The 12172-nt window shown below is 27.8% G+C and overlaps 1 protein-coding gene across 1 annotated transcript in view; it reads left to right on the forward strand.

Annotated features, from left to right (window-relative positions):
- Positions 1 to 3765: 3765 nt before the first annotated feature.
- Positions 3766 to 12172, forward strand: part of LOC123299894 (glutamate receptor ionotropic, kainate 2-like) — a 62780-nt gene continuing 54373 nt past the window's right edge. The window contains exons 1-5 of the mRNA XM_044882299.1: positions 3766 to 3886; positions 8105 to 8254; positions 9517 to 9868; positions 10241 to 10382; positions 10902 to 11051. Of these exons, the coding sequence (XP_044738234.1) occupies positions 3796 to 3886; positions 8105 to 8254; positions 9517 to 9868; positions 10241 to 10382; positions 10902 to 11051 (885 nt within the window). The 5' untranslated portion in view covers positions 3766 to 3795. The remainder of the gene's footprint in view (positions 3887 to 8104; positions 8255 to 9516; positions 9869 to 10240; positions 10383 to 10901; positions 11052 to 12172) is intronic.

Below are 12172 nucleotides of genomic sequence, written 5' to 3' on the forward strand. Positions count from 1 at the left end.
TGTAGCCTCCACCTCTCTTTATATCACTTATTCCCTTTCCACAGCTAAAAAATTGTCATAAATTTCAATTTTTGTAAGTGTAAAATAGTCATAATTTATTGAGTATATTAGAAAAGAAGGCCATGAGTTGTTTTACATTTACTATTATAAATTTTTACAAAAATCTTTAATTTATGGTTTAAAATAATGATGAGAGATGGGACAGTAAAATGTCAGAATAAATTTAATTTTTTAAAAAATTTTTTAAAAATATATCTTTATAAATTATAGCTCATGTGTTATTCTGATGTACGAGCTATTTTGTTGTACAGTTTCATTCAAATCCATTCACTAGTTTTCACGTGAATGCGTTACAAAAAATATCCTTGCTTTCACATTTAAAAAATAGGGATAATAATAACGAATCTTCTTGAAGGATAAAGTTCTTAATGGAAACCCCTTTAATGTATGCATATATGTATTGAATGCAAATTCAATCGTTACCTTCAAGCTAAATTGATAATAATCATTTGTTACACGTTCATTTTGATTAAACAACAAATGTTTTTTCAATAATGATTGGAATTATTTCATAATTGTTTCATCGAAACATATTTATTTTTCAAGTACTTTATATTTATATTTGATAGGAGTTCATTGTTTGTATTTATTTTTTTCGTTCGATTCTATTTTGGGTTTATATTTGAACTGAAATTATTAAATATAATTACAGAGCTTTAAAATTTGTTATTATACACAGAAAACGTTGAAAATGTTTATGCAATTGAAAAAATCAAATTAAAACTATATTAAGATAGCAGTGAATTAACAAATTTTCAAAATTTATCATAATGTATAAATTTTTTATAATCATTTATGAAATTTTTTATTTTGTCGCTGAAGTATTTTATGAATTTAGAGTGATCCTCTAAATTATATATTATCATCAAATATTTATTTAAGGAATTTCTCTGCCGGAAGCGAAAAAAATGAGATTTTAGGCAACGACTTCTTGTATTAAAGGGTGATGCTGATTAGTTTTTTGTCAAAACGGTAACTCTCCGTCACTGGAAAAAATTAAAAAGATTACCATTTTCACACGTTTCTCCTGTGTTAAAAATGTTATTTTTCTTTCAATTATGTCATGTTTGTGTTCTCACTGCTGTGCCAATACATCCTCAATTGTCGGGTACAACGGTTTTTGCTTTTTCGTTTTCAAAAGTTCATTAAGGTTTTTAATTTCCACCGACTAGTTTTGGACAAATTAATGAAAACATATCATCCATCTACTGTTTTCCCATAAGACTAATATGCTTACTTTTGAAGTCATTTATTTATTTAAATAATCGGGCAATCCCCCCTATAATTTTCAGAATTGATTTAGACTTCATATAAAAAAAAATCAAAGCTTTTATCCAAAATTGCCCTGGCACTCATGCATCTTTAAATAATTTAATCTGAACTTTTTGTCACATGATTCTTTTAGTAAGTAAGTTTTGGATAATCTCTTCTCCTTTTCCTTTCATGATTTTTGAGGTTGACCTCACTGTAAAGTACAATCGCCGGAACTGTTTTTTACAACATAGGTGTTATAAAAATTGTGGTTACATTCGGGAAACAAAGAAAAGGTGGCATCACCAAAAATACCAATGCAGGTATCAAATTCGTTTCAAGGCCTATAAGTTTTTTCATGGTTTTAATTTTCGAAATACAGTAGAGTAGAAATTAAATAGAAAAAAAAAGGATTTAGTTATTACAAAACTTTTCCGATTACCAAGTGATCGATTAACTGAGACTATTCATTAATATATTTTCTGTATGTTATAAAGGTTCTTCACAATTGACTACGGATTTATTGCTTATTACCAATTCGATGAAGAAATAAATTACCTCAAAAAAGAAAAATTGGATTACAACTTTTTTTATGTTTTGATTACATTTTTTTTTTTCGTCATGTAAACAAAACATGAATACAATATATAAATTTATATTATATATGGTACGGCGAATATATACCTAAGTAAATAAGAAAATCAACATTTAATTTGAAATACACAACACACAAAACTTCATCTAACACAACACAAAATAAAATCTATTTTTAAAAGCATTGCCGAACTAATAACATTATTCGTCAAACATCGTTAAGTATAAAAAAAAGTAAGTAACTAGAATTAGTACATGCGATAGTGGCACACGTATATCGAAATATTAATGGAAGTAATTTATAAGTTCCTCACATGAATCTTCTGATAGCATTCAAACCCTTTACACAAAATTCCTGTAGGAAAGATGCAATTAATCATGGTGCAATCAGTAAAACACATTGATTTTTGTTTTCAACAATTTTTCCCTTCAAAGAAAATAAAATTAGCAACAGTTTTCCCCATTTGGAAATTGTGGCCAATTCCTGAGGTAAAATTTACTACTACCTTTTATAAAAACCATTAATGCCAAATTGGAAAAATACTTTAGTGATAACACGTAACAATGCCTCAAAAATTTGTCGTTTCCAAAAAAAATGTCAATTTCTGTCTCTTTTGATATTTTATGGTAATAAAGATTCATATCAAATAAAAAAATCCAGGTCATTTGATTATAAGATAAGAATTTTCGAGATATCTCCACACATGCTCCGAAATAAAAGCATTTCGTACCGGATTTTAGAACGTATCTCTAAAACGGCGCACTCAATTGTTAAATAAATGAGCCCGATATTTGTATGATTTGGATCAAAATTGCGCTTTAAACCAAGTTTCACTTTAATAAAAATAACAAAAAAAGTGAATTGATTTGGGTTAAACACATAAAATCTAGAGTGGAAAGGGCTGAGTGCTTGAAGGTAACGAAAAAGAAAATGTTCTACACATGTTCAATTATTCCCCGACGACAGCGAAGGTTATGTGTTTGCCTGGTATGTATGCCTATACGTATCTTCATCTCTTCCTTCATAACTTCTAAAACTACTAATCAAAATTAGACAAATGAGGTATTGTTGGAAGCGTTTTGATCGTTCGTTGGTTGTAATATATGTGATGTCACATTAAATTAAGTATAACGCCCTTCTAGAGGACATCAAGCCATAAACAAAACAAAAATTTTAATTTAATAATAGGTATCGTGTTGAGTTTGAAAGAAAAGAACTTAAGAAGCACAATTCAAATAAATATGTATAAATTGTTATACTTATATCCTCAAAAGAATTTTAATAAAACAAAACTCAAAAACTAAAATCCCGACGAATACAAAATGAAGCTCTAAAAAGTATGAAACAAGAAAATATTATAATACAAAATCGTTATGTCAAGTAAAATCGTCTTTAGAAGACATTTTTAATCTTAGAGATCCACAGACTGTAATAACGATTTTATTTATCATTACAATTTCAGATGATAATATTTTCTTGTTTCATACTTTTTGATCTTTTGTTTTTTCAAACCAAACATGACCGCCACTATATCCTATTCTAACCAATAACAGAGAAGAAACGATGTGATATTACTAAAACGTTCGTTGAAAGCGAATATAACGAAAAGACGAATTTATAAAAAGAAGAAAAAAAAGCCAATATTATAAAAACTTTTTAAGTAGTATTCGTTGTTGAAAGAAGTGAGTAATATTATCGACGTGGATAACCATAATATTTACACGACATCGACGTATTCTTTATAATCAAAATAATATTATTAGTATGTACCAATTTTAAAGGAACATTCTTAAACACAAAACTCATATCGTAATAATATTATGATCAAATGAAACGAAAAATAAAATTTTATTTTTAAACTTACTTATGAAAAAATAATATAAAAAAATATGGTGTCGTCGACAATTTTCAAAATATTGGTTATTGTTTTTATTTGTTGTACATGTTATTGTTTAGGGGATCGGAAAGAAATACCAATTGGTACGTAATTTTGATGTAAAATCCGTGTGAGATACTAACTTAACTAAAAAAAAGATTGTATTTTGTTGTTTTTGTAAATGTAACCTAATAAATATTGAGATTGTTATTTAAGGTGTGATCGAGTAAAGAATATTTCCAAAAACCTTTCGTTAAGGAAAATTTTTGTTAATCATAACCAAATTACAGTTTATTTGCCAGTTATATAAGTTTTGTGGTTGTTTTTTCATGTTTTTTAGAACTACTTGCGACAAGTTAAATATTTTAGTAAACAAACTCTTTACGTAGCCTGAAGTTACTGAGAGAGCCGTTTTTAGAACGGATGTTGAAAAATTTAAAATATGACCACTAACTTTGTTAAAATCAACGATAATTATCCATTTTTTTATTATCTTAATAAGAAGATACTAGAGGCTATATAGAAGCTAGTTATTCTTGTCCATAATGCATTTAATTACAGGAATTATTTATTTATTTATTATTTAACAGGTTCAGTATGACGTTATGAATGTAAATGCACAAAATCCTTACAAAAATAGGCGAAGAGGTGCCTCCATTTTAAGGAAAACCTTTTTAGACTATATGTCCATAACCGTGCACTTTAGACCAAAAATGGAAATAACCTTTATTGTAGATGAAAAAAATTCTCTGTAGTCTGAAGTTAAATTGCTTGAAAACATGTACAAAAATGGTTTGTACCTACTAAAAAAAGTGTCTTTAAACTTCCAAAAAACTTCGTATACTCAACTATTTGACTTGTTACAAATAATAAAAAAAAAAAAAAAAAAAAACGTTGGCTATAAACCTTTGCGGTAGATTCGGGACATATGAATGCAGTCATTTTCATTGTCTATTAGTTTATTAATTTGTATAATTTGTATAAGCTTTTTATAGCCAGTATTAAATACATTTTAATAAAAACATTTGTGGGTTAAAATTCTAAGAATTCATTTCGCAATAAAATTATTTATTTATTCTAAAAATAATTTTACAGATAACTGCTTTTTGTGCAATCAAAATTTTGTTTGTAACATTTTTCTAAGAATCGCTCGGCATAGAAATGTTTTAATTATTTTATTTATTTATTATGTCAAAAAGTGGTTTTGTTTAAATTTCCTGAAATTTTCATTTGGAATATTTACCATATTTATTAACAAAATATTTGCCATTAAAACTATTACTATTCACATATTCCAGTAATTATTTTTCCGAAATTTCTAGTTAAAGCCGATTTATTTTTCAAACAAAACCAAGTCAAGTAGTGATAGTAATTTATTTTGATTATGTGTTGAATTTTGTTCATTCGTTCTCATTATTACGCTGACTGACAGGAAAGAAAAATTTTTCTACCATCTATATATGTAATATATATCAAGGTATAGTAAATTTAGTCCCAAGTTTGTAACGTTTAAAAATATTGATGCTACGAACAAAAGTTTGAGGTAGGTGTTCTTAAAATCATCTAAAGAGTCCATTTCTGGTTGTCTGTCTGCCCGTCTGTAAACACGATAACTCAAAATCGAAAAGAGATATGAAGCTGAAATTTTTATAGCGTGCTGAGGACTTAAAAATATAGTTCGAGTTCGTCAATGAGCAACATAGGTCAACAATGAGCAGCATTGGATCTTGAGTCCTAAAATTTAAGTGTAAAAAATGTTCCTTATAAAAAATAAACCACTTTTGTTTGAAACTTTTCCGTAAACGTAACTGTTGATCTGTGAGGGTTAAAATTAGGACAAAACTTTGGTGTTCTTTTTCTCTAAAACTATAAAATATAGAGAAATGTAGTAGAAATTTTTGAGATAGCTTCAATTAATGGTTTTTTGAAATATTCATGAAAAACAAAAAACAAACAAATGGTGGCCAAAAGACCTCCATAATTGTGGTGGTTTTTTAAATTATTCTAATTTATAAAAAAAAAAATGCAAACAATGATACAACACTTTCTGGACATGGAATTTCAAAAATTAATTCAGTTATTTGTTTTTCACTTGTTTTTATTTAATATTTGCGTTTAATTAAAAACAGTGGGACAGAGTTACCCATTGTTAATCAATTTGAAAAGGCTTCGCATCATTATTTTCCAAATTATTTTTTTAACACCACGTTAAGTTTGATAAAAAATTAGTGTATTTTTAAGTTAATTATAAATTGTATTTATTAGTGAGATAATTAAATTAAAAATTTTTCGGATTGAATAAAGAACCTTCGACTCGTTTCAGTTTACCTGAATATTAAAGCGTATCAAGATAACTAATTACCGAGATTTGAAGCACTCAAGAAAGAAATATGACAAGGAAATGGTCCAATAATGTTAAATATAATGTGAACTTTTGCAAAAAATTTCTTCACAAGATCGCCATTATGTTTTGTATTATGCATTTAGAAGCAAGATTACGATTTTACTAGCTTTCCAGAATAGAAATTAACTTTCCAGTGTTGGGGAAGTAAATGCAATCATTAAAATAATTTCAATTACTTTACTTTAGTGTAATTTTTTATTCAACTTTTTTATAAGTAAATAATAACAATTATTCGTTTTTATTTCATAAATAAATGTATCGTCTGATTCACATGAAGTCCAGTTTCAGTGACCTAATTGCAAACTCATGTATTCAATGTCATAATACATGAAGTTCACTGCACTCGTGGCTATTTTCTAGAATATAATATAAATAGGTTTAAAATATGTGTCATGATTGATTGTATGCAGCAAAAATTGTAATATATAAAGTACGATCGCATTGAGAAAAGTTGAACTTGAAATAAAACGCTCTATTAAACTTAATTACCACCCGGGTTTCTTAAATCTGGCTGCCGAATACGTCGCTAATATTTCTTCAAATGTTAAACATGAACCATTGGATAAAAAATTGAAATGAAAAGATATTGGTGATCAATAGGGGATACTCATGAAATTTAAATTTGATTGAAATATTTTTTTCCGTAACTTTATTGGCTAGACATTTGAGTAATTAATAAGTAAACCATTATTTTAGTAATTAATAGCTTTGTAATTACTTAAAATTAATGAATAAAAGTACAAATTCAGTGAGAGAAATTAAAATTTAAAAAACGAAAATTTTAAAACGGACGTGGCGTCATGGTATGTAGCTTGTCAGACTCATTGACCTACTGTATGGTATTAATTACTTATATTTTGTATGGTATTACCATGTATATATACTATATTTACTACATACGTGGATATTACTCCTGTAGTAAACAGTACATTGAACTGTCGCCAACTGGCAGGTCACATAATAATACGTCATCAACAGAGAGAGCCAAAAGGACTGAATTTAAACATCTCAAAATAATTCTCTATTTAAAATATTTTTTTACACTTAATTACAGCATTTTCAAACAGTATTTATATTTTTTACTTTGTTATAACGGTGTAAACAATGAATTAAAAATATTAATAAAAAAAAAATACATGAATATATTCCCTATTATATTGGAAGCTTTTTTTTAAAAGCTCCTCTCTCGTTCTAGAACTTTTCGTTAACCAGCATGACCTTGGGTTTTTAATGCAGCGTTTAGATGAGTTTTCCGCTATTATCAAGCAGAACGTAGAAATAATAATAGAATATCCAACTACTTTATCCTTGATTTAGGCATTATTTGTAGTTATTGCTTTATAATATGAGTTATTCTCTCCGACATAATACCTTGCATGAATTTAAGCCCTGATAAATTATGCCTAAATTTCGTTAACAAAAAGCTATAAATAAAAATGTATTTGCAAATAAAATTTCCACGTATTCGTTTAAGTGTCAATACGAAATAATATCTCGAAAAAATGTTTTCAAATCTACCTATATCATATTCTATCATATTTTATGATTAATTACTAGTTCATTATCTTTGTTAGGTTTGTAGAATTTTCCAAAGTTTAGTCTTACTAATTGTACTCTCCCACTCTCCTTTTACATAACATTATTAGTTCCACACAAAAGTTCCAGCACTTTAGTGAAAATATTGCCAATATTTTTAGTAAATTGTATTTATTTATTTTGGTATTAATTGGCCAAATTTGTCTGTTTTGCATGCAAAGAACACTAATATATATTAACCATTCCGAAATTTCTTTCGAAAAAACAAGTACATTGCTATAATTTCTGATTCTATGGCTTTGAATTTTTTTGGATGGTACAGTATCCATAACATATGGCATATCAACTCATACTAAAATAATTTATTCATTTGTTGTTTTAGGTGGAATATTTCATCATGACAATACAAATAGTAAAATTACATTTTTACAACAATTACAAAAACGATCTAATTTATATGATGGATTATTCTATTTTACATCAAAAATATATGAAGTATCCAGATTGGATAGTTTCAAGGCGGGAAAAATGGGTAATTATACATGATTTTAATTAATTTTATTATCATAAAGCTCGTAGAAAACTAGACAGGTCAATATTATAACAATAAGTAGCAATATTCGAGGCTGGTAGATTCATGGTGATCCAAGTAATATTTTTATATTTGTTAGAAGATAAAACAAAAGCGTTTTAAGTTGGGTCATTGACCATCGTTGGAATAAGGGAAAAGTAATTAAATTATGTTTATTTAAAAAGAAAATAAATTATATTTTAAATAAATTATGTTTATTTAAAAACAAAATAAAATATATTTGAAATAAATTATTTTTATTTAAAAATAAAAATAAAAATAACGAGAGAAATCGTTCGTTTTTGTGCTCACATGGAAAAATCTTTATTTTATGAAAAATGATACACGAATTCGTTGTCGTTGGCGTTGGGGCCACTACCGTCACATTTAGTGGCTATTGATATTTCAATTTCAGTTTTCCTACTACTAAAAAACCAAATATTAGAATAATTCGACCGAATTAGTATAGCCCGATTGTTTTCTATGTAGGTTACCATATACTTAGTTTCCTGCATCTTACTTACTGTCCGAGGTGTAGAGTGGACATTTAGTAATTACGTAAGGATGATTTTGGCGATTTTGAACCACCTACTTCCATATAAGAGTAAATAAAATTTCTCGAACTCTCTCCCCCCTTCTAACTTAAGATTCTATCTCGTTTTAAGAATAATAAAATGTTGATAGAAAAAGATCAAATTATGCATTATAGAACGAAGAAAACGATTTGACGTCCGAAATGGAACTAGGCTTCTAATATTAAATTTCGACTTACAGAATATTTCATTAATTTTTCCTAAATTATTTCAATTCAGTATCTATTAAAGCACTCATAAAAGTATTTTTATTCCATTTTATTTCTGTTCTAACTATTCGGTTTTGCAAAAACGTTCTTCTTAATTCTTACCAGTTAAAAACTCAAAGTGAGATTTTAATCGAACTAGAAATCTTAGATAGATTTCATTACCCACCTTTCATTGAACCAAGAATTTTTTTCCCTCGATTAAACCTTTTTATATAAAACCCTATTCAAACCAAACGTACATTTGTTTCAAAATTCTGTGTTGTTTTTATGTTAACACAATTCACTACAGAACAGATATGTGAAACTGTACACTTCAATGAGAACTACTCTAGGCTTAGACCGTATTTGTGTTGTGCGTATATATTAAAAAACTATAATTATAAACATTTTTATTGCTTCAATAAATTATAAATTTTTACAGCATGTAATATGACCGAGGAAAGAGTTGCAATAATATTTGGGCCACAGAATCGTGAATGTAGCTCTATTGTTAGTTCAATTTGTCACAATTTAAAAATACCGCATATACAAACACATTGGGATGCAACACCACCTGACGATAAATTATCAACAATGACAATTAGCATGTATCCGGATGCTGATGTATTATCCGAAGGCTACGCTGATATATTGAAGGCAATGGAATGGAAAAGTTTTACAATTATGTATGAAACAGATGATGCATTAAAACGACTACAAGGTATATTGACAGCACATAAAACATATGATACAACAATTACTGTACGACAATTGAATGAAGGGCCTGATTATAGGTAAGGATAATTAGTTCTTCTTTTAAATGATTACCTGATATTTCATAAATATACCAAAAAACTTCTAAGAAATTTCAAAACAAACTTTTATATACCAAAATCCTTCGTTTTCGAGATAATTGCAGTAAATAAATTATTCCTTCCTAAAAAACAAGTGAAAAAAAAAACTTGACTGAGTTAATTGTTGAAATGTATACGAAGTTTTCAATGTGAGTGCTTACATTATTTTTATAAACTAGGAAAGTTTAATAAACCAACACAATTATGGCTTCCTTCCGGCCATGTACTGCTTTTTATCTGTTGAGTAATCCAAAAGAAACTTTTATACATTTTTTAACAAACCCATTCAATTTGCTTACTTATTAATTTCAGAGCATTGTTAAAGGAAATTAAGGCTTCGGGCGAAACACATATAATTCTTGATGCTTCACCAGAAGTCACTCGTGAAGTTTTAACTCAGGCCTTGGAAGTTGGTATGTTGGGGGAATACATGCAATACCTTTTAACTAATTTGGTAAGTGCAAACTTCTAATTAAGGCATATTTTCTACTTACGTTAGTAATATTAATTCTAGCCAATATATTTTATTAAATTTTAAAAAAGAACTGAAAATGACTGGAAGCAAGCTCTCTTTCATTGAAATATACTTTATATGGATGATTTTGTATTATATCCGATTCGGAATAAACTTTTTAAAAAGGGCGTATGTCTGTCTGTTTATCCGCTAACTCTTTCCAAACCAAGCAACGGATTTAGAAACGGTTTTGATCATCATAACACATTCTTATTAATATTTTGTATGCGCAAATAATATACATGTTCTGGAATGAATTCGGAATAGCCGGACCAAGTCGCTTGTATAATATAAATAGTAATATCTCACGTCAATTATTCCTGATTTAGACTTAGTCCAACTTCATATTTAAAAAAAACCAAGCCTTTTATGCAAAAGTGCCCTGGCGCTCGTACATCCTTAATTTAGTTTTTATAAATAATTTTTGTAATTGGTATCTAACATTTAACTAACTTCTAGGATGCCCATACAGTGGATTATGGACAAATAAAATATGATATGAGTAACATAACAGCATTACGTCTTATAAATCCACATAACAGAAATGTTAATCGAGTTGTGTTTGATTTGAGTGACAAAATATCTGGTATTACAGAAGCAACATTACCAGTAAGTTTTTTATTTTATTTTTGCTTTACTATCTTGATAAATTTCTTGGCTATGTACAGACTCTTCTTAAATATTGAATTATTAGCCTTCGTATGTAGTTTATCGGCGCATTCTAGCAACATCACATAAGCACACTGAAAAAAAATAAAATAATGACAACCTGATTCCGAAGTTATCCGTTTCATATTGAAATAAAGTAATTGCCTAACGATTGGAACAAGTACAGGTAAATGTTTGAATTTACAATAGAATGCGATTGAATTCAAAATATGAATTCATTGATACAAAATCACTGAAATTAAACAAACAAAATCATTACTTCTATGGAAGAGATTGATTTTAGTTTAAAATCATGCATTTTATCGATGGAAAATAAAATTGTACTTATATAGTTGGAATATATAATCGTGTAAATAAAGCGAATCGATGAATTAAAAGAAAATTTCTTTGCGTTTGCTATAAATAGAGGATTTGGTTATTAATATTGCATATCTATCATGTCTAGTTCATTTGTAACTGAGCAAACTACATGAAGATTGTTGTTACAAACATACAGAAAGTTTGAAATAAACTTATTGATCATTTTTATAATATATACCACATTTTTTGGTATGTATATAACAAGCATCGGTAGCGCAGTTGGTTAAACTGTAGACTTAGGACACTAAAATTCGACTCCAAGAAATCTAATTTTTTTTTTATAAACTTATTAGCATATATCCTTTTTATTTTTTTTACCTGCTTATGTAGTTGTAACAATCACATTAGTATTTTGTTATAATATTTATAAGTAGTAGAGCCAATCAAAAAAAGATTGTTTAAAACTATGTTGCATTTCAAAACAACAATATTTGAAATTTGTTTAGCAGTATGTGACTTTCATACAAACAACTCATGCGTTTGTGATAAGTTCACCACCCAACCCCATACGGTAGTTGTATCACATTCGTGGCACCATTTGCCATATATAATCTCGCGAGGAGGTTGAGACAACCTCATATAGGTTATTATTAATTTTTTTTCAATGCACAGAAAATAATCAAAAGGTGTGAGATGTCACAAATGGAGCAATTTTTCTCGTTTTTTAAGCCTTCTTGCTTAGGGCTATTTTCGGGAGAATA

The sequence above is a fragment of the Chrysoperla carnea genome, chromosome 5 (assembly GCF_905475395.1).
Source record: "Chrysoperla carnea chromosome 5, inChrCarn1.1, whole genome shotgun sequence".
NCBI classification, from domain to species: domain Eukaryota; kingdom Metazoa; phylum Arthropoda; class Insecta; order Neuroptera; family Chrysopidae; genus Chrysoperla; species Chrysoperla carnea.